Source organism: Sapajus apella, unplaced genomic scaffold (genome assembly GCF_009761245.1).
Source record: "Sapajus apella isolate SASKATOON/1434 unplaced genomic scaffold, GSC_monkey_1.0 scaffold180, whole genome shotgun sequence".
NCBI classification, from domain to species: domain Eukaryota; kingdom Metazoa; phylum Chordata; class Mammalia; order Primates; family Cebidae; genus Sapajus; species Sapajus apella.
In genome coordinates, this window is record NW_022437120.1 from 573474 (window position 1) to 595671 (window position 22198).

General features: G+C 50.4%; 1 protein-coding gene across 1 annotated transcript in view; it reads left to right on the forward strand.

Moving 5' to 3' along the window:
* FAM167A (family with sequence similarity 167 member A) overlaps positions 1–17789 on the forward strand; it is a 37836-nt gene extending 20047 nt beyond the window's left edge. Inside the window, exon 3 of the mRNA XM_032268397.1 lies at positions 17116–17789. Coding sequence (XP_032124288.1) covers positions 17116–17379 — 264 coding nt within the window. The 3' untranslated portion in view covers positions 17380–17789. The remainder of the gene's footprint in view (positions 1–17115) is intronic.
* Positions 17790–22198: the final 4409 nt, after the last annotated feature.

Consider the following 22198-nt stretch of genomic DNA (forward strand, 5'->3'; position numbering starts at 1 on the left):
GGTTTCGAGTTCACTTGAGATTTCACTGCTTGTGGGAGCTGAGGCTTCTGCTTTTTAGGGAGGTTAGCATTCTGTGTAGCCCCCACTTTGGAGTGGGGATCAGACAAGGAATCCTCCTCTGGGTGCAAACCAGGATGGAGTTCCCTCTAGCTTGTCCTGCTCATCCTCCTTTAGACCCCTCACTCCGGCTGTGTATTGGAACCACCTGGGGAGCTTCTAGGCCACACCGAAGACCAAGCTGATGAATGTCTGGGGGTGATAATGAGATGTGTGGTTTTCAAAGCTCCTGCGTGCTTCTAATGCACAGCCTGGGCCTCCAGTCTACAAGTCAGACTCATGTCTCCTGCCAGGCCACTGTGAGCCGAGCAGCATGAGATGCCCTGCCCAGTGTGCTGGCTGAGCCAGGAAGGAGGCCGAGGGTGAGGCGCAACCATGGTGATGTGCAGAGCCAGGCTCCATAGGCCAACAGCAGAGCAGCAGCTGTCAGGACCAGTCTGACTGCCAAAGGCTGTCGTACATAGGGTAAAGGGCATAGCAGTATGATTAAGAACGCTGTATGTTTGCACTGTTTCCACTTTCCTGGCCACTTCCCTGTGCCACCAGGGGTGTGTCCTGTGTGCCAGGCACTTCGCAGGCATTACTCATCTCTTCTAATCATCAGATGACCTTCCTGGCACCCCTACTTTTCCAAAAGAGGAAACAGGTTCAGAGAAGAGTGCAGCCATACGTGAGAAAGTTGAAATTTAAACCCTGGCCCGTTCGGTCGCATTGCTAATGCTCTGCTCAGCCACCGTATGACATGGCACCCTCCGCAGGCAATCGATTTTACTATTTGACTCCTAAAAATGTACATCACAAAAATGTTGGCAGGCAACAGAATGCCTGGGGGTGAGGCAGAGAGAGAAGCAGGACTGAAAGACTTCCAGCCTCACCCCGTGATCTCTGATTCTTGCAACAAAACTGCGAGATCGCCCTCATTGTGTCCACTTTACAGATGAATACACTGAGGTCCACGGAAGTCAGGTGACCTGCCGAGGATGACATGACAAGTGAGTGGCAGAGCCGGGGCTGGGACTCATACAGAGAAGAGAGCTATGGGGAGAGAGGTAGCAGGTAAGGTTCATGAGTGGCCCGACACAGAGGGTCCTGTTGGGCATGCTCAAAGATCACTGACCCAGCAGATCCATGCTCCCGATACCATGCTGCTTGCAGGATAGAGACTCTCTCAAGGTACTGCCTCCCAAACTCTAACGCCCAGGCAGGTCACTGGGGCTCTTTGCAGATGAAGATTCTGGTGCCTTTGGGGGCCTGTGCTTTCAAATTTCCAACAAGCTCTAAGGTGACACTATTCTGCTAGCCCTGGGCCACACGTAGGGTATACAAGGAATGGAAGGAGGGCAAGACCAGGACCAGGCGACCAAGAAGCAACCTCAGAGGACAGACCCAAGGATCCCCAAGCAGGATCTCTGAGCCCTGTCTCTATCATAACTGCCCATGTGGCTTGTGGCTCCATTGGTGAATGGGCCTCAGTGAACAAACTCACAGCATCCCACCCTGAGTGGTCCAAGAACCACACTTGTTCAGACGATCCCAACTCTGAAGCCCAAAGCGGCCCAGACACAGACTGGCAGGCGGGTAGGCAGGCTGGACGTGCAGTTCCACCTGCTGCCAGGATTAGACAGCAACTTGCAAAACCCTTTGATTGGATTGAAAACTGAGAGTTCAGCGTTTGAGAACAAACACGTTCTGCTCTATTCAAGTCTCAGCCAGAACATTAAACTTAATGCCGTGGTTTCCCTCATTCATCAGCGGTTAACTCATTGAAGGTACCTTTAAAAATTAACCTATTTTTTTAACTCAGTGAACGTGACTTGCATGACCTTTTTTGTCTATTTTAAGCCTAGAAGCAGGTTTTCTCTATACCTGGGCAAGCCCTTCCTGCAGATTTGTTGGGGTCAAGGGCAGATGTGTTGTTTGTTCTCACACGGCCAAGGTAATTGATTGGAAATCTGTAATTCCCTTATTCATGGGGATATTTTCCATAACTCAATGGGGGTTTTGGTCGCAGGAGAGGGCAGACCCTAACCAGTCCTCTGACCACCTAGCAGCTCCTCCTGGAGGCAGTGATCAATGTCACCCCAGCCAGAGGCTGGCAGTGCTGGGTCTGGAAGCAGAAGCTAGTCTGCTCCGGCCTCCAGCAAGACCAGGTAAAAGGCAGAGTGACTACCTGACCATGGCTAATTTCTAAGGTGAGGAAGGATCCTAAGGGTGAGGAAGGATCCTAAGAGTTCTCAGGGGTCAGCTCTCCCTGTCAGCTTTCAATGAAATGACTGTCACTCCTGATGCCCCCTAGGGACCAGCAAGTAGATCAGATTTTCCTTCAGGCCAACGTGTCAGGGATATAAGGCTGGTGGAGATCCTCCAAGCCTCTTAGCGCGACTCCCAGCTAAGAAGGCCTTACCTTGGGCTCCCTGGGCGGAGTTGGAGATGTGTCACTCTCTGGCTGTGGTAGGCAGGGTTGCAGCCGCCTGACTCCTCCAGGCGAGGCCTAGTCTCGCCGGTCCCAGGACACCAGCTCAGGGAATGGCCGTTGTGCAGCTGTGGTTCTTCACTGCTCAGGTCACCAGAAGGTCACAGTCCCCAGCTTTCACCTTCCAGGTGGCCGAGTAGCCCGAATGGGAGTGGCGGGAGGGCCTTGCTTTGGGAAGTAGGGGAGCTAGAAAGAGCACGACCTGGAGCTGTGGGATTCTCTCCTCTCCAGCTGAGTCTGGAATTCGGAGCATTCGCACACGCCTGTGCCCAGGCGGGTCCATCAGCCAGCTCCCCTGGGTGGGGCCCTCAGCACTCAGCACAGGGCAGCGGGGACCCTCACTTCTGTCTTCTCTCTTGAGTCACACCCACAGGTTTCCCCTTGCCAACCTGGAAGACAGAGAAAAAGGGCAATAAAGTCTTCCTCGTGGTTTATGCCCTGCCAAAACAAAAAACAAAATATTCTGGCTTCCTAATGGGCAGTTTGTAGTGAGAAGCCCTGGGCACCCACCAGTATTTTTCTCTTAGTTTTACACAGGTGTGTGATCTCCACAGGCACACCCCCAAGAAGGTGTTTATGACTGTTAGAAAAAGGAAAGAGAACCTTGACGAGTCTTCATCACTTAGGGCCTGTCGAGGCAGGAGGACTGTGACCTCAACTCAGCTGGTGCCACTGTGGGCACAGCTTGGCTTCGAGGGGGCCACCCTCTCCCCGTTAACCCTCTGTTGCCCCCACTGCCTGCATGGTATGCATAGGACTCTGGTATGTCCGGGTACAGACCTCTGAGGCTGGTGACAACCATGTGTGCTGAGCAGTGTGGTCAAATGGCAGGTCACGCTAACCAAGCATCTTCTGATGGAAAATGGGCGAAACAGCCAAGTTGATACCCCCCATCTAGGGAGCCTTTCACATACACTACCCTGCGAGAAGGCTTGGAAGTATTTGCTATTCCCATTTTACAGAGGAGAAGACTGAGGCCCAGAAAGATTATAGAACTGAGGGACAGAGAGGTTATAGTGACTTGGCCAAGGTCATGTGCAAGGATGTGGCTAAACCACAACACAGACACACATCACTTGGCTCTGGGTCCAGATCTCTTTCCTTTGTTCTTGGCATGTCAGATGTCCAAGTCATGGGGCCCTGAGCTGTCAGGAAGCCTGTGCTTCAATCCCTCAGCACGGGATACTTGCAAAAGGTCACACAGGGGTTGCTAGCAATGCCTTGTAACAACCATTTAGCAGGAACTGGGCAGCCGCACTGTTTCAGGAAGAAGAGAGCAAGTTATTCAGAGCCATCGGCAAGGTACTGGCTGAGCTGGGATTTGGTTCACAAGAGAATTTCTAGTCCCAGCATCTGTTCGCCCAAGGCTAAGTCTTCTCTGCATAGCCTGGGGCTTCCAGCCTGCCTGGCACCAGCCCTGCAGGGGAAGATTCCTGTTCTATTCATCTGGGCAGAGACAGCCTCTTTGGGGTTATTAAAGAATTTATAAGCAAAAGAACCAGCAAAGGAAATAACCCAAAACTTAATGATCTTTATTTCTGAGTGGTAATACTATTCTTTTGACTTTTCTATAGTTTTCAGAGTTTCTAAAATAGGAATATGTTGTGTATAATCAAGGGGAAAAGAGATTATTAAAAGACCAAAGAAACATTTCCGCACCAGGCTCTTCTCTGCCTGGCCAATGTAATCGGTATACAATCTTCACCTTGTACTCTACAGATTATTTTTAAGGAACAGGATCTCCTAGAATAAAATAAAAATAAGGCGTTCAATCCCCCAACATTCCTGCTTGATGTGAGGGCTGAGGAGACTGGATTGCTGGCCAGGGAGCTGCAGCTGACCCCAGTTGGGGGGTCCTGCCTGCTGTCCCTTTCCTGGCTGTCTTGCTGGGTCAAGGAGAAGGAAGGAAATTGGAGGATCCCCACAGCAGCGTCTCAGCAGAATAGCAGCTCACGGCCATCCCAGGGCTGAGAGGGGCAGGCGGGAGTCTTTTCATCCAGCCCCGAGTCCATTTAGCACCACCAGCATCCACTGGCCACCTGGCTTCCGTGCTGGGGTGGGGCCACAGTGGACAGGTCAGGGCTCCTGTCTTTGTGGAGTTTCCCTTTCAAGGAGAACACAGGCACATAAACACAGCAGCACGGCGTGACAAAAGTTATGCTAGAGATGCAGTGAATTGAGTTCTGAAATGTTCTGATGAGCTGAGGGCCATGCTGAGTGGATGATGAAATTCACCCAAGGGAAATCTGCAAATTCCTCACTTCCCGATCCATGCCTGTCCACATGATTGTGTTAAGCTTCTCCTTGTTTCTCTTTCACATTTCTTCTATATTAATAAATGCAATTCCTCTGATGGGCACCCTCCCCATGATTACAGCATGATATGGGGTAGTGAGTATTGGGTGAGGCACCCAGAGCCTTTGCTAAAAGAGCAGTTTCCTCCCAGCCCTCCATGGAAATTCAGATTCCGTAAACCTGGGTTGGTGTTGGGGTTTTACAAGTACCTGCAAGTGATTCAAATGCAACTGGCCCATTAACTGGTCCAGAGTGCGGTGGAAAAAGCATACTGTTTATAATTATATTCAACTTCAAGTCAGATTCCACCATTCCATGCCTAGTTGTGTGACTTTAGGCAAACCAATTAACTAAGCCTTCTTGATTTTGTGATTGTAAAAGGAGACCTAGCAGGGCATCCAGCCGGGAGGAGGGGGATAAGCAGCACTAGGACGCTGAACACTTGCTGGGCCCCTGTGATGGTTGGGTGCTGTGTCATGCATGTTTACACACACACTTCACATCACTCAATAGACACGGCAGTCTTTCCAGGTGGGTGTGATTACTATCCCCATTTCACAGATGAGAAAACTGAGGTTAAGAAACTTGCCCAAGATCAATCAGCACAGCAGGAATTTAAACTCAGATTTGCCCTGCCTCAGGGGCCTACAACGGGTCTGGATTCACCCCCAATGCTATAGGAAACTGTGAGGCCCCTGGCAGCTGAAGCCCAAAGCCTGTTCTTCCCAAGACAGGAACCGAGTCATGGAGTGTGAAGGGACTTTGGAGAACAAAAGGGCTCAAAGGAGGCTGGAGGGAGGGGCAGCAAATAGATTTGCTTCACTTCTCTTTGGAAGTGCAGCCAGGAATCTACCTATAGCAACTGCAGGTGCCTGGGAGCCCTAACTACAGCCATAGTCCCCACTCCAGCAGCTCATGTCCTTCTCTGAGCTCTCCCTCCCTCTCAGAAAGCAGCCTGCTGACACCTTCCTAGCTGGTTTGCGCTCAGCATCAGATGTGAAGCTCCCGCTGCTACATCCGTTTCCAGGCCAGGGGACAGAGAACCCAAGAAAAGCCTAGAAATCCCAACAGTGGTGCCCAGGGGTCTTCCGAGGGCTCTCAGGTGACCTCAGGGCACCTCAGCACTGTTTCCATAGGACAATTGCCACCTTGGCTAAAGCTTCCAATTTCACGTGATAAAGCCCCAGTTCCTGCCTGCAGATGGGGGAGGCCTTCCTGCACGTGGGATTGAGAAGGCTATGCAGGGGAGCTCCTGTCAGTGCAGGAAGGTGGTCCCTGCTAGTGGTGTCTTCTCTCCCTCCACCTACTGGCCCAGAGCCCCCCAGCAGAGTGGCGCAGCTCACAGAGGCGAGGGAGCCAGCCGTTCCTGCAGGTCTTGCAGGGGGCCCAGCAGGAACAGCCATGCCCAGGCCGTGCTCCCAGTCTGGCGGGAGCCGCACTCCTTGGACTGGCTACCTGGCCTCACAACAGCCCCCACTTGCTCTCCAGGGGAGTGGCAGGGAAGTTGAGGAAGCCCCTGGCCCCACAGTGGCGGGCCTGGCCCTCCTCATGTGCAAGCTAAGGACACCCCAGAGCGGGAGGGTCCCCCCACTTCTCAAGTCTGAAGTACATTGGCATTGCCAGCCTTCTGACGTTGGCAACACTTGGTAATAGAGACGATAACACAGCCCTACCCAACCCAGGCTATGCTAGGTGACGTGTGATGGGCAGTACAGTCGTCAGGAACAAGGGAGCATCCAGTAAGGGCAGGTGAAGCTTGAGCTGGGGACCTGCTCTGAGCCAGGCTGTGAGGAGCAAAGAAGGCCCTCACAGGGACCCCACACCCAGGAGGCGGGGCGAGTGCCACATGGGAAGTAAAATGTAATCGAATGGTTTACTCTGCGGTTCTGCATATGAAGATGGAGCTAGTAATTCCGATCTCCACGTCCTGTACCAAGTGTGCATATAGGGGTTTATTTACTTCTCATAAGTGATCAGTAGAATGCCCATGTAATTACTGTTTAATTATTGTCAATTATTATTAAGAAGTGGGTACTATTATGCTCATTTAACAGATGAGGAAATTGCAGCTCGGATGTGGGGTGGCTTGCCCAGGGTGGCATCACCAGCGAGTTGTGGAGACGACTTTAAACCACGGGCTGCTCGTGTCCTTTCTGCTCACTGCCTCTCCACAGGCCTGGGGGCAGTGGGAGCTCCCCGAAGGTGGCAGCCCGGGTAGCAGAGGGAGGAGAGATTTCTCCATGGCTGTCCCAGGCGTGGAGACAGTTACTGGGTAATGGAGTGTGGAAAACCAAGATGTGGCTCTGGGGAAATGTAATTAATGGACCGATTCATTGATTCATTCATCTAACAAATGGCTTTTGAGCACCAGAGCATGCACCAGGCACTGTGGTGGGCCCGTGGAAAGCACAGTCTTGGCCTCTCTGGTATTTTACCATCTAGTGAGAGACACATGATAAAAAATGAAACCAATCCCCACACGTGGGTGCCATGGTGGAGGCTGCATGGTGGGGCAGTATAGGAGGCACCCATGGGGCTGTCACCCCCTCTGCAGGGAGAGGGGAAAAGGCCGAGCCCATCCTGAAGGGTGACAGGTAGAGAAGGGGTCAGAGCCCCAGTATGGCTGCCCTGTGGGGCGAGGGCATCAGGGCGGGAGAGAGGAGGCTGGAGAGGTCAAGGGAGCAAGAGGGTCCCCTGATACCTTTGAAAGGTTTGAAGAAGTGGGGAGACCTGGCCCTCAGCCTCTTGAGTGGAGACAGACTGAGCGAGGGGGAGGCAGGCAGGGAGGAGGCCCTGATGCTGGGAGCTGAGGTACAGGGGACCCAGGTGCGGGGGTAGGTGCCAGTGATGCTGATCTGGGCCTGTCCTCACCCGGCCAGCAGCAGTCACGTCTCTCCCACCCTCTCGGGCACAGAATGCCTTCCTTGGGCATACAGCTTCCAGAACGCCCTCACTTCCAAGATGCAGTCTGATGGGAGGGAAGTGCTGAGCATCCTCTCTCTGTGAAGGGCACATGCACCTGTCCAGAGTCGCTCATCTCATCAGAGGTTGCACTGAGGCTGGAACCCAGAGCCCCTGGGGGCAGATCTAGGGGCTCCTCAGAATGCGTCACTCTGTCCTTCCCAAAGGCCTACCTCACCCCTGAAGGTGTAGTTTGGCCCATGCCGTCCAAGTTTGAAAAATCAAAGGCCCATTACAGGGGTAGAGCTTGACTCTTGCTGTGGAGTCCTGGACAGGGCCCGAACAGCCTCCTGCTCTCTGCCCGGCTCTGGGGCTGTGATCTGTCCCTCCCAGCAGACTCACCATTCCCCAGGGGTACAGGAGCCCCTCGCAGGGAAGAGCCTGGAGGCCTGGCTCAGATGTCATTTTGCTGTCGTCTGGCTGTCTCCTTCCTGCATGATGAGTCAGCCCAGTGACAGGAGCCATTGTATTTGCCCCCCTCCAACCCACAGCCCCAGACCAGGGACCCAAAAGAGAATGCAGGACCAGCCAGCCCAGAGCCTCAGCCCAGGCTGCAGAGCATGAGTGTGGCCTCCCTTCGCCAGGAGAGTCTGCTCCAGCTCCCTCCCACTGGGCTGTAGCCTCCCAGAATAGAGACGTCTGCGAAACAAGCTCCAGCCTTCCTCTGAAAATCAATTCACAGGAGCAGTCTGGTTCCTCGGGGTGTTTGCGTTTCTTTTCTCACATTTCCCCGGAACCTCCAGTTGCCCTTCAGCGGTGCACTTGAAGGACACGCCTGCTTTCTTTCCTGCCAGCGTTCATCTGGCTCCTTCTCGGGGGGCCAAACCCGAGTCGAGTAAGACCATTTTATCCAGGCTTCTAAATGGATTCTCCTGCACAACACTTAACGGCACTAAGGCAGCCCTTCAAGTGAAGTTAGATGGATAAGGAGACAGATTCCACAAATTGTTTCCAGGGTTCAAGAACTGGAAGTCTCATTCCCAGATCGTGGGGCAGTGGACCACGTTCTGGACCTGCACACGCAGCTGGCAAACAGCCTGGATTTTACACGCAGTCTCCTTCAGCAGGCACCAGAGACTAAAAGTAGCGATTAGGCTGGGACTGGAGATAAGAGCATCAGATAGGGGACTAGACAAAATGCCCTTCGCCACCTTGAGATTCTGTGTGCCTGCCCAGATCTGAGCTGATTACCATGCTCTCCAGGACACGCACACTCCCGCCTCTGGTTGGCCCCTGCACACTGGGATTTCTCCCAGGCCAGCTTTAAAGATGCATCCAGAAATCTCTGCTGCAAACATGCTTTCACATTTGCCGCCGTCCCCACCCTTATTTCTCCGAACTAAAAGAACAGAGGCTTCCATAAGCAAAAGTGCACACAGCTACATTCTTCAGAGAATGGAAGCATTCGATGATAGAAAAAAGACAAATTATTCATAGGGTGTCGGGTAGGACTGGTGTTGGAAAAAGGAGGATTTGTCTGGCCGTCCGTGCATGGCCTTTATTTTAGGAGAAACCATGGTGGGTTAGACGTAACCCCTCGATAGAGTCGTTCCCTGTGCTCCCAATGGTCTGACAATTGCATGTCCTTTATTAAAATTTTAATTCCTAATATCTTCAGGTGGTTTTAGAACCTCAGACATCAGTCCCTGGGAGCAGAGAAAGTGTTCGAGCAGATCTCATTGGCAACTGGGAATAGTATTGTTTGTGTCCCTTGAATGTGAAGAAATCACTCAGTGTTTTAGACCAAGCAAGCGAACAGAGATCAGCCAGGGAATGTTTAGTAAGGACGCAAATTCCACAGAATTTCTGCCTTTCCCAAACGCACATCTTACAGTTCAGCCTCTGCCAGGGACAGCACGAAACCCACACGGAGAGCTGAGTCACCCCAGCCAGCTTCTCGGCCCTTTGGCAAATAATTCTTTTCTTGCCAATTGGTCCAATACCCTCCTTCTGTGGCCCCCATCTCCAGGAATCCCCCCAGAGAGGCCCTTCCACCTCCCAGACTACTCTTCAGGGTCTCATCAGCTTCCAGTACCACTCGGGCTAGAGACAATTTCACTGAGACCACTCTCCACCCCTCCAAGCTGGGCCCCCATTCCCCAGCGCCTGTGGCCACACTTGCTGCAGGTGGGCTGATCAGCCATCTCTGTTTGCCCAGGACTGAAGAAGTTCCCTGGATGCACGATTCTCAGTGCTACAACCAGGCAGGTCCTGGGCAAACTGGGTTCAACTGATCGCTCTAAATTTGTAGACTTTGCTCTTGTTTTCTACATGATGGTAAAATATGCATAATATAAAATTGACCGTTGTAGCCATTTTATGTGGACAGTGCACTAAGTATATTCACATTGCTGTGCACCCGTCATCACCATCCATCCCCAGAACTTCATCTTCTAACATGGAAACTCTGTGCCCACTAAACACTAAAACTCCCAAGCCCTCTCCCCAGCTCCTGGTACCACCGTCCTGCTTTCTGTCACTATAAACTAGACTAGGAACCTCTTCTAAGTGGAATCCTATGGTATTTGGCCTTTAGTGTCTGGCTAATTCACTTAGCATAATGTCCTCAAGGTTCATCCACGTTCATGCATGTGCCAGAATTGTCTTCCTTTTCAAGGCTGAATAATATTCCACTTTATGGCTAGGCCACATTGTGTGGATCCATTCGCCTATGGAGGGCACTGGGTTGGTTCCGCGTATCAGTGATTGTGCACGTGGATATACAAATACTGGTTCTAGTTTTTGTCTTCGTTTGTTTTGGGTGTGTACCTGGAGTGGAATTGCCGGGACATGTGGTAATTCTATTTAACTTTCCAGGACCCACCATGCCGTTTCCCATACCTTTCCTGTGGCTTTTGTTTTTATTCCACCCAGCTCTAAGGCAGGAGTCAGCTCTTATTCTGACTCACCAGGAAAATCCCCAGGTCTAGAGAGGACCCCCCTCCCCCACCCCCAGCAAACCACCGGCATGGCACATTAGACTTTTCTGTTATGTGAATGTCCTCAGCTGACCATCCGCCTTGGGTTTTTCCTCTCTGGCCCCTTCTTCCAGGCCCCCCTTGCCACACCCTCCCCTCACCAAGTCAAGCTTGGAAGCTCTCTCCTCTTTCAGAGCCATTTAATTACCGTCTTTAGTGACTTAATCCTGCCCTCGGTAGTTTGCCTTTTACCTTGAGAAACAACCTGGCTCGTTCTTTTTTTTTAATTGGTCTTTAAAAATTTTTTCAAAAGGAGTTGAGATAAACTTTACATACCATACAGCTCACCCATTTGAAGTGTACATTTCAATGGTTTTTAGAATGTTTTCAGAGTTGTACAACCATCATCACATAAAATCACATAGGATTTTAGAACATTGCAACACTTCAGCCAGGTGCAATGGCTCACATCTTAAGGTGCATTCTTGTCTACCTCAAAAACCAAACATCTGTAGCGCAGATCATAAGCACAGCTGTTTCCAAGGGACCATGTGTGGCTGCCATCCTTCGCTTCTTCCACGCCTGGTGGCGACACCCTCTCACTATGGGGCTCTGACAGCCCCCGACCAATGACATCCCTTTCCTTTCACCAAGTTCTGTGCCCTAATTATGGTGTTGCCGGGATAACAGGCTGCACCTCTGAGAATTCAGTAAGTGCTTTTGTTCTCAGAGAGACACCAGGCCACGCTGGGCACGGGGACTGGAAATCGGCACGTCCTACGGTAGAGGCTTTGCCAGGGACAGCATGAAACCCACACTGAGAGTCGAGTCACCCTGGCCAGCTTCTCGGGCTCTTTAATGAGGGCTTAAAACTGGGAGGTCCTCGCCGGGTTCCATGTTGTGTGTCTCTGCCTGGAGAGAAAGGACTCAAACGATGGTGAACCTCTGACTTTGATTTGGCCAGCATGCTTCCTATTTTCTGGCATTCATTCTCACTATCCTTGGAAGATGTGAGAAGAGCCCTTATCTCTTTTCTGTAGATGAAGACACAGAAGTTCCAGTTGGCAGTGACTTGCCACCCAGCGAGTGAGGAGTGGAGCTCACCTTGAACCTAGGTGCTAAGCCAGGGCTGTGGATTTCCCCTTTCTGCCGCCCCTGGGCCTAGCTCACCTCTGAGCAGACAGGAGCCTGGGAGAGTCCTCCAGCTCTGGGTGCTGACGGGCCCCAGTATGGTCCAGGTGCCACCGTTCATAGGCTGGCTGGCCCTGAGCAGTTCCTTCACCTCTCTGAGACCATTTCTTTGTTTGTAAAACAGACTAAAATCATGCCTGCCATCTAGAGTTGTGGGAAAATGCGATGAACAATCTGTGTCAAATGTGTGCGGCCGCAGCCAGGGCTGACTGTCATCCCCGCTGCCGCAGCTGGGGCTGCACTGTCATCCCTGCCTCCAAGGGGACCCTTGGCAGAGCATGAAGGGAAAACAGGAAGAGGGACTCCAGCCCCCGCCCAGACCCACTCTCCTGAACCTGCACAGCCCTCTGTGCCTTCCCTGGCAATCCCCCTGACTTACTCCACACAGGACCAGCAAAGACATATGTTCATTGCAAATCTCTAAAAGGATGAATTTGTAAAAAGCCTTTTAGCCATCAGAAACCAGAGGACATTATGCTAAGTGAAATAAGCCAGTCATAAAAGGACAAATACTGTGTGATTCTACTTCTGTGAGGTTCTTAGAGTAGTCAGATTTATAGAGACAGAAAGTAGAAGGATGGGTTCCAGGGCTGGGGGAAGGGGATGCGGAGTTAGTGTTTAATGGTGCAGTTTTGGTTTGGAAAAATGAAGAGCGTTCTGGAGATGGGTGTTTGCTGCTCAGTCGCGTGAATGTACTGAATCGCCAGTGAGCTGTACACTAAAAGTGTTAGGATGATAACTTCCATGTTGTATGGGTGTTATCACAACTAGAAAAAAATTCTGGAAAAAAATTAAGCCCCTCTCAGATTTCTTCAGAGGCTGTGGGAACTCATGTGGATTTGGTTTAATTACAGTGGAGTGACCTCTTAATCAGGGTTCGAGTTAGTGTTTAAGTTGCAAAGTCACCCTTGCAAAATTGCTGTGTGGCCCAGAGAGGAGCTGAGCACGGGCCCAGCGCAGCCAAGGGTCCTGCAGCATGGGGACAAACCCTGTTCTTTGGAGCAGGAGATGAATTTGTTGATTTGAGTGCAGGGGTCCCAGCACAGCAGGTATCGTGAGTATCTAAATGTTAGAACCTACAATGCATCCTAGTGAGATGCCCACACTGTGAGATGCCCTCAGAACCAAGCCCACTGGGGAAGCAGCGATTCCCAGACCCTCCTCCTGTCTTCTCAGACCCCAGGCAGGGAGAGCAGCTGGAATCACCATCCCTATTGAAGCTGCAACTTTTTCACCCTTACCCAGAATTGAATGCGCCTGCACAGAACGGGCATGCAAGGCAACTCCACCCAGGCGGCCTTTGTCCAGTCCATGGAAACTGATACAGGCCTTACTGTCAGCCCTTTTTCTAGCTGCCTCTGATGGGTCTAAAAGCCTAACTTGTTCTCTGATCTTTGACCAGATCTGTCAGCCACGGAAAAATAGCCCCTTCCTTCCTGCTGCCCCACAGAGATGTGTCCACCACACACAGCCTTAGACACCGGGCCACACCGCAAATGGTCCAACTTGAAAGGATCTTTTCAGACCAAAGATGCAATTCCTGGGGCCAAAGCTCAAATCTAAACCATAGGGATCCTAGTTTTTTAAAAAGATCTATTGTCAAATTACAGAACACTCCAAAGAGAAGTGGCAGATGTCTGCATTACGGCAGTGGGTGTTAGCCGACAATGTCTTTCAGGCAGGTTTGACCCCCATCTTCTTCAGAAGGGTTTAGGCAGCACCAACGCAGTTCCAGGCTCAGTTAGGGACACCATAAAAAATAAACAAATCACCAGCCACCCTATCATCATTGGCGCTATTCTAGATCAATAGAATTTAATTGGCAATAAATCTGAGTTTATTCAATCCTTGAGGACCAAGGCTTGAAAAGTAAACTAACTCTTGTGGCTGTGAACGGTGATCTCAATTTTGCCATTAGATACCTCGTTGACTTACAGGCAAGACTTTCTACCTTGACTTTCCTTATGTATGAAATCAGGAGAAAAGAGACCTGTAGAGGTGCATGAAGAATAACAGAAAGGGAAAAAACATTGAGATACTCGCTGGCAAGGTCACTTAATTTTTCTACCCGGCAGTGTGTGCCATGCTAAACCTAATGGGGGAAAGTGAGAACACTGCCTTCATTTGCATAACTACAGGGCATCTCAGGGCTCATTTTTCTAAATCAGTTTGGCTCCGGGCATTGGGTAAATGGCATAGCCGAGCATGTCTCAAAAATACTAAAACAATAACCACTTGCAAGTGGAGACAGAGGAAATGGTGAGAAGGATTCAGATCTCAAGTCAAGTAGGAGCAGCTGGCGACCTGTCTCAGTGACAAAGCATTGCTTACAGAAGGCACTCTGCACTCAGCCAGTCCCTTTGTGCCATGTCACAACTGAGAAACCAGCCATCTGAGCTCCAGCTACACCCAGACTGTCCTGCTGGTACCTCAGGAGTGGCTCCGAGGCCCATCAAGGTTAAACACGTGGACGGCGTGAGAGGAAAATACATCTCAGGACTCCAAAATCACTAAGCCAAAGGGAAAAATCAAGATGGGAACTGCATTGGGCAAAGCTGCCTCCCATTTTATTTCTGAATAAGGCAGCTGCAAAGATAAAACCTAAACCTCTCACAGTTGGCTCACACGGAACCTCCCTGTTGGGTGGCCAGATCTGTACCCTAAAACAGTTCTGTTGAATTTCACCCTGGCAATGGAAATTGATAGCTTATCTTCTCAGGAACTGGACAAAGGACAGAACTCAAAGTCATCCCTCTGCTCACCTGAGACGAATGTGTATCTGATTGCTTCATGTGCCCTGTGTTTACATTCTTATATAAAAGTGTCGATTCAGTGAGCCAGACTAAGGCTAGGTGGCTTTTCCTCTACTGTAAACACACACGTAAACTGTGTATTTGGTGAAAGGCTGATCAAAGACCCAAAAGGATGCAATCGTTTGTCTCTTATCTACCTACACCTTTAAAAAATGTCTTCAGCCGGGCGCAGTGGCTCAAGTCTGTAATCCCAGCACTTTGGGAGGCCGAGGCAGGTGGATCACGAGGTCAAGAGATCGAGACCATCCTGGTCAACACAGTGAAACCCCGTCTCTACTAAAAATACAAAAATCAGCTGGGCATGGTGGCGCGTGCCTGTAATCCCAGCTACTCAGGAGGCTGAGGCAGGAGAATTGCCTGAATCCAGGAGATGGAAGTTGCGGTGAGCCGAGATCGCGCCATTGCACTCCAGCCTGGGTAACAAGAGCGAAACTCCGCCTCACCCATGCAAAAAAAAAAAAAAAATGTCTTCCTCTTCCCCCAATATCCACTCCTTCCCCTTTAAATATTAAGGCCTTCAAAACCATCTTTGAGGGAAGGCACAGACCTGCCTCCCAGGCGTGCATTCTTAACTCTGGCAAAATAAACTTTCTAAATTGACTGACACCTGTCTCAGATACTTTTGGTTCACAGTGGGTTAGGGAAACTGGGAGTGCGAAGCCAGGTGAGAAATCATCATCACATTTTGTGAACAGAAAAACCAAACTCTGCAAAATACCTTAATGAGCCAGTATAAGTGACCATGGCCGAGGCAGCAGTCTCCCGAGGGCCTGAGGAAGCTTGCCCTAGGTGGTCCAGCTACAGTTTGGTTTTACACATTTTAGAAGACACGAGTTACAAGCAAAGACACAAAGCAATACACAGAAGGTTCATCAGTTCAGCCTGAACAGGCGGGATATCTTGAAGGGGTTTGGAGGGGGTGGGGGTGCTTATAGGTCATAGGTAGATTCAAAGATATATTTACTGGTTTGGTTGAAAGAAGCTTTGTCTAAAGACTTGAAGTCAGTAAAAAGAAATGCTTAGGACAAGGGGGGTTGTAGGGGCCAAGGTTCTTGTTATACAGATGAAGCATCCAGGTAGATGCCTTTAGAGGAAGTAGGTGGTAAATGTCTCTTTTCCGACCTTAAAACTGCCAGACTCGCACTGAATCTCTCCTAGACCTTGGAAAGGTCTAGAAAGGAAAGGCTTGATTGCATTAATAGAAATGCTCTCCAGATGTAAATTTCTCCCACAAGAGATGGCTTTGCAGGGCCATTTCAAAATATGTCAAATAAATATGTTTTGGGGTAAAATATTTTTATATTCTTCAGGGTTTGCTCTCTGTTATGTGATACAATACCAGCGACAGGTAGGAATTTGGTACCTTATTGCCACAAAGAGTCTGTTTTGTCAGTCAAATGATCTCAACATTAATGCCGATCTGCTGTACCTAGATTCCAAAAGTGAGGGAGTATAATGGAGCATGTCTGAACTCCCATCCCATCATGGCTGGAAATTCAGGTTTTAGGTTTCTCTGGGGTCCTCTTGATGAAGAGGGGTTTGTTCAGTCAGTTGGGGGGCTTAGAATTTTATTTTTTGTCTACATGTCAAAAGGAAACGCCAAGCCACTAAAAATAACAGAAACCTTCCACAAGGTCACTAAGCACTCAGCTACCTCCATACACCACACTGCAGCTCATCCTTGAGCAGAAGAACTTAATTGTCAGTCATTTGGGTTCTGGGGTCCAGTTGCCCAGGTTCCTCACCCCAGCTTAGCTGTGGATGAGCTCTGTGATCCGACACAGCTAATTCTCCGATTCCTCCTCTATAAGCTGTGGGTGATGGTGGTGACGTCACTTCACAGTTTGTAGTGATGGTTAACCATTGCATGTTAATAGACCAAAGGCTTAGAACTGTTCCACAATAAAACATCCAGTACTTAGGAACCAGTTTTTGCTTGGCTCTTCTGAAACTTTACTAAGAAACATTTCAGGCATTCTAAAACATTTAAAAGGTATAAAAACTACATGATACTCCCCAGCCTAAGAAAGAAAACATGGCCATCACAGTCAAAGCCCCCACATACATTTCCCAGCCACAGTCCCTCCTTCCCACCTAGAGGCAACCATCCTGCTGAACTTGATAGCTGTCACCCCATGCTTTTCTGTGTACTCTTACTCCATCTGAATGCAACTGTAAACAAGGAGAAGGAACTGGAAGTGTCTTCAAGCCAGGACCAATACGCATGTCTTTCAGAAGGATTCGGATACAGTAGCCTAGCACAAAGTATAGTTTTGCAAGCACGCCCTCATTTGTCACCTTGCTGTCTGTGTCTTTTCACCTCCCTGAGCAGGGAACATGCTAATCTTTCTATCAGGGACTCTGGAGCCACTCTCTGCTGACCCTGCCTGCTCCCCCTCCCTTCCAGATGGAGATGCGGCTGCAGGACCAGCAGCTGGCCAGACAGCTCATGCGCCTGCGCGGGGACATCAACAAGCTGAAGATCGAGCACACCTGCCGCCTCCACAGGAGGATGCTCAACGACGCCACCTACGAGCTGGAGGAGCGGGACGAGCTGGCCGACCTCTTCTGTGATTCCCCTCTTGCCTCCTCCTTCAGCCTGTCCACGCCACTCAAGCTCATTGGAGTGACCAAGATGAACATCAACTCTCGGAGGTTCTCTCTCTGCTGAGGAGCCCTCAGACTGGGCCGAGGGGCTGGAGCGGAGTGCTTGGGCTGGAGGGATGTTGGAGGAAGCTGAAGCCAAGTTACTCCAGTGGGTCTCCCTGAGGCAAGGGTCCTGGGACTGGCAACTCAAGGGCCCCAGGACCTATTCAGTGGTGCTCTCCCAGGGGCCCTGGGTGTGGGTCCCAGTGTCTCTGTGACTGGCTCTTGCTTAATACCCAAAGAGCTCTGCAGAAGGGCCACTCCAACCAGATGTTAAATGAGACCTGGGTTCCCACCAGAATCCATCCCTCCATGGTCATGTTCCTGTTTCCTGGAATGACTGGTGCTATGAACTGGGATTCCCAAGGGGAGCCCCCCGACCCAAAGCTGTCATTCTTGCAGAAGGCTCTCCCTCAAGGGCCTTGGGGAAATTAGATATGTCAGATGTGCCCGTCTCACGAGCTGTTGCTGTCCTCTAAGTATTTTCTCAAATTAACCCTAAGTACATGACTCAGCAACAGGAACCTACCAGGAAAGGAAAATCCAAAGGCATGACAAATGGGCACTTTTGGGGGACGCAGCTTCTATGGCTGGCTGCCAGCATCCCTGGTGAGCCTGAGACGCAGGCTGCTGTCAGTCTCCCACCTTGGCACTGTGAGGCTGTGTAAATTGTAAATTCTGGTGTGTGCTGGGACGTGTGATGGGTGCACTAGTGTAGCTTGTGTGCAACAAGCACAGATGCCCCCATCATCTATCCTGGCTACATGCACCTCCAAAGAGCCTTTTCACCACCACCACCCCGCAGGGCGACAGCCTAGGAGACCACTGGTTACTGAACCAGGCAGGTCCTGAATGCATTTTCCATAACTGAATTCTCCTGGAGGGGCGTGACCGGGGGCCTCCTGGTGGATTCTGGTGGTGTCACCTAGGTCACCCCACTGCCCTCCCCAGAATGACAATCGAGGGAGCCCAGAGGCCCATCCTGGGCCTCCTCTGCGATTTCGTGCCTGACCTAAACACCAAGTTTTAATCGAGTATGTCTGTGAGTGATGTGTTGTTCACTCGTTAATAACCGATTTTTGTCCGAATGGGGAAGCCACTTGTGTAGGTCAAGTACAGTGTGTAGGATTTGATTTTAAGAGTTTCTCCCTCACAACAGGCTCGAGGATCGGCAAGTTAAGACCCCAGCAGGTTAGGGAGGTCAGTCTGGGGTCACACCGCATGGCAGGGGTTCCTCGGCCAGCCGGATAGAATCCCAAGATCAGAAGTGTTTTTGACCTTTGATGTCATCTAGTCCAGTCCTCTCGGTTTGTAAAGGCACAAAGTGAATCCTGAGGGACAGAAGGATTTCCCTCAGGTGGCACAGCTGTTTAGGCTGTAGAATATTGATGTGTGAAACCATTGTTGATTATGCCTAGTAGATCGCATATCAATGAACTTGAACCCCAAAGATGGTCTTCATGCTTTGCCAAACCCACACACTGCCAACCCCTCTACTCTCCACCTCCCTCAGTCCCCACCCCCATCTTCCCACGTATTGCAATTCAGAACATTTGAGTCAATGGAGAGCAAGGCATGGACGTGGCCCCACAGGGCATGTGTCACTAATCACTGTCCCAAAGTCTACACACGGTATGTGTCTGCTGTGTCTGCTGTGGCTTCTTCCTGTGTGATCCCACTGGGGCCCGTGTCCACCCACACATCTTGACCCACATAGGGGAGAGGTTGCTTTTCTTCCGTGGGCTGAGTAGGACAATGCATATGAAGGATCTCTAGGAGACGGAAAAGAGCTTGGTCTATGGCTTATAATTTCAAAGATCCAGAAGGTCTATGCTTCCTTGAAAGTAGGTAGAACAACGCAGCCAAGATCTACTGTCTGCCCTGCTGCGTGCAGTGAGGTCTGCAGCCCTGAGGACCATGCACTGCTGTCTCTCCTTGGAGCTCTGCACAAACACTGCCAAGTCCCGAATCGGCATTCCTTTCCTGCCAGCCTCCTTCCAGATGAACCCTTGAGGTCTCAGGCTGACCTGCACACACCCATCTACTCACACGACAGAGAACACGCCGTAAACATCCTTGAATCCACGCAGGAAAGCCCATCCCATATTCTGAAAAAATGCCAAATTAGGTTTTGCTTTCTTTTTAGAAAGCAGTCATCACAGTAACTGAAACCACTGGGTTCAAGTAAAATGGAAAGATTTAGTTGAATGTAGTCAATCCGATTAAGTTGGATGCAACTGAGTGATTTAGTTGCTTGGGTAACCCAGTGCTTGCTTGCCTTCTTCAATCTCTGGGAGAAAACTAAGATCAAGACACATATTTTGGGATAGACTGCTCAGTTCCTCCTGAGAGAACTTCATTATGGGATGAGGTAATGACCCAAGGTAAGAGGTGGAGAGGAAACAGCAATGTTTTCTAAGCATTGTCCCGCGTCGGCTGGCTTCCTTACTTTCCACAGTGAACACAACCACATTAATTCAGCTTTGTGAAGTTCCTGCTTTGTGTGGGTCTCTGCATCAGCAGCAACACTGGCCTAACCTCCATCCCACCTTCCTGGCTCACCACGTGTGTCTAGTGCTATTTGCAGTGGTACTCATTGTCCATCCATCTCTCCGCCATCCCCAAGCATCCCCGGGTGTAAAACAGGAAGTCTCTACCAATGCTGCCACCTGTGGTTGTGTCTGATGCCTTCAGGGGCTCAGTAGCCATCAAGAGGCCTGGAGGGCCTGGGCAGGCTTGACAATGCCTGACCGAGTCCAAGACCCACCCCCTGTAGCAATACCAAGTGCTATTACATAATCAATGGACAATTTATACTTTTATTTTTATGATTATTTGTTTCTATATTGCTGTTAGAAAAGGTGAAATAAAAATACTTCAAAAGAAGGTATCTGTACAAACAAAGAGAAACGCTTGTCCTTGTTGCTTGTCCCTGTTATCCACACACAGGGCCAAGCACTTAACTGAAAGAAAGGACGGATGAACAGATGGACAGATGGATGAATGGATGGGAGGGCGGGAGGGATGGAGGGCAGGAAGATTTTCCCAACCTGGTGACAGCATGGGAGGGAGGAAAAGATTCACCCCAATCACTCTTCCTCCTTTCTCGTGCCTTCCCCTTGAGGAAGCTTCTTGGTGGTCATTAGTATCTGGAGTTCCACAGGTGAGCTGATGTAGAACTTAAAAATGCAGTCTATTTTTTTTTTTTTTTTTTTGAGACGGAGTTTCACTCATGTTACCCAGGCTGGAGTGCAATGGCGCGATCTCGGCTCACCACAACCTCTGCCTCCTGGGTTCAGGCAATTCTCCTGCCTCAGCCTCCTGAGTAGCTGGGATTACAGGCATGCACCACCATGCCCAGCTAATGTTTTGTATTTTTAGTAGAGACGGGGTTTCACCATGTTGACCAGGATGGTCTCGATCTCTTGACCTCGTGATCCACCCGCCTCGGCCTCCCAAAGTGCTGGGATTACAGGCTTGAGCCACCGCGCCCGGCAAAAATGCAGTCTTTATTCCTGAGCTTGACTGAAGCCAGAGCCAAAGTAAACTCACTCTTCTCCAGTGGCCTTTTCCAAAGGTGATCATATTATTCTCTGAGCTCTGATGCCTCAAATTTTTTCAGCCACTTAAAGCACCTCTTAAACAACAAAATCAAGCATGCGTGAAAATCACCTGGGCTGCTGTCACAAATGCATATTCCCAGGAGAAGTACTAGGTTCAAGCCCCAGGGATTCTGGCTTTGTTGCTCCAGGCTTCAAAAATGCCCCAGGTGATGGACACAGGTGGTCCAAAGACACTTTGAGAAACTTCAGTAAGAAAAAGCAGGCAAGGGAAGGCACTCTTTATCATTGATCCTGTCCCTGTGTTCTCAGCAAAGGCCTATGTCAATGAGTCAGAGCAGGAATCACTAATCCTGTTTTGTGGAAGGAACAAGTGAACACTTCTGCCAATCCCTTGAGATGACATCCCCTGCCTACACCAAGAGACGGAGTGCCTGTGATGTCTCTTTCCACAAACAGCCCACAGTATAAGCTGCTGGGGGGAGTGTGGGGTATGAGTTGGTGGGGCACCAGTACTTAGGAATCTGCCATCCGCCTTCATCATGTGGTTCAAAGGGCACTCAAAAAGCCAGGGCCTTTCCACCCTGCAAATGGGACCACATGTGCACTTTTTCAGCCCAGAGGGAAACGAATGTGACCTCCAAACAAATCCAATCATTGTAAGTGCCACAGAGAAGATAAAATGTGAGACAGCGCCACGTGTGGAAGGGGCCACTTTTCCCAGGTGATCAAAGCTTCCTGGAGAAGAGCTATTCCAGCCACAGGGGCAGTTGTGCAGAGGTCAGGAAAGAGTGCCCCAGGAAGAAAAAGATAGTCCCAGCCCCCAAGGTCTGCAGAGGGAAACCAGTGCAACAGGAGGCCGCAGAGGCTGGCGGGGCCTCTCCAGCCTGGTAGGGCAGAGTCAGGAGTTGGGGTTTGATTTGGGTGGTGCAGGAAGCTTTCTGGGGTTTTTGAATGATACATTATCTGATTTAAACTTTCACAAGGTCGAAGCAGAAAGTACTTACTGCTGTGTAGACAGTAAGTCGGGAGGAGGCGGAGAAGTGGGGCCCAGAGGTCAAGTAGGAGCAGAGGCAGTGGACATGAGCTTAATCTAGACTGGGCAGTAGCTGCAGAGGGGGTGACAAGTGAGCCAGTGGACATTTGCTTGGGGACATACTTTGGGGACAATTTAGATGTGGAGTGTGACGGAAATGGAGGAACTAGGGATGGCCCTCCCGTTAGCAGGTAGATTAAGAAGGGGTGCCATTCACTCAAAATGAACGGGTGTGGAGGGGCCGCAGC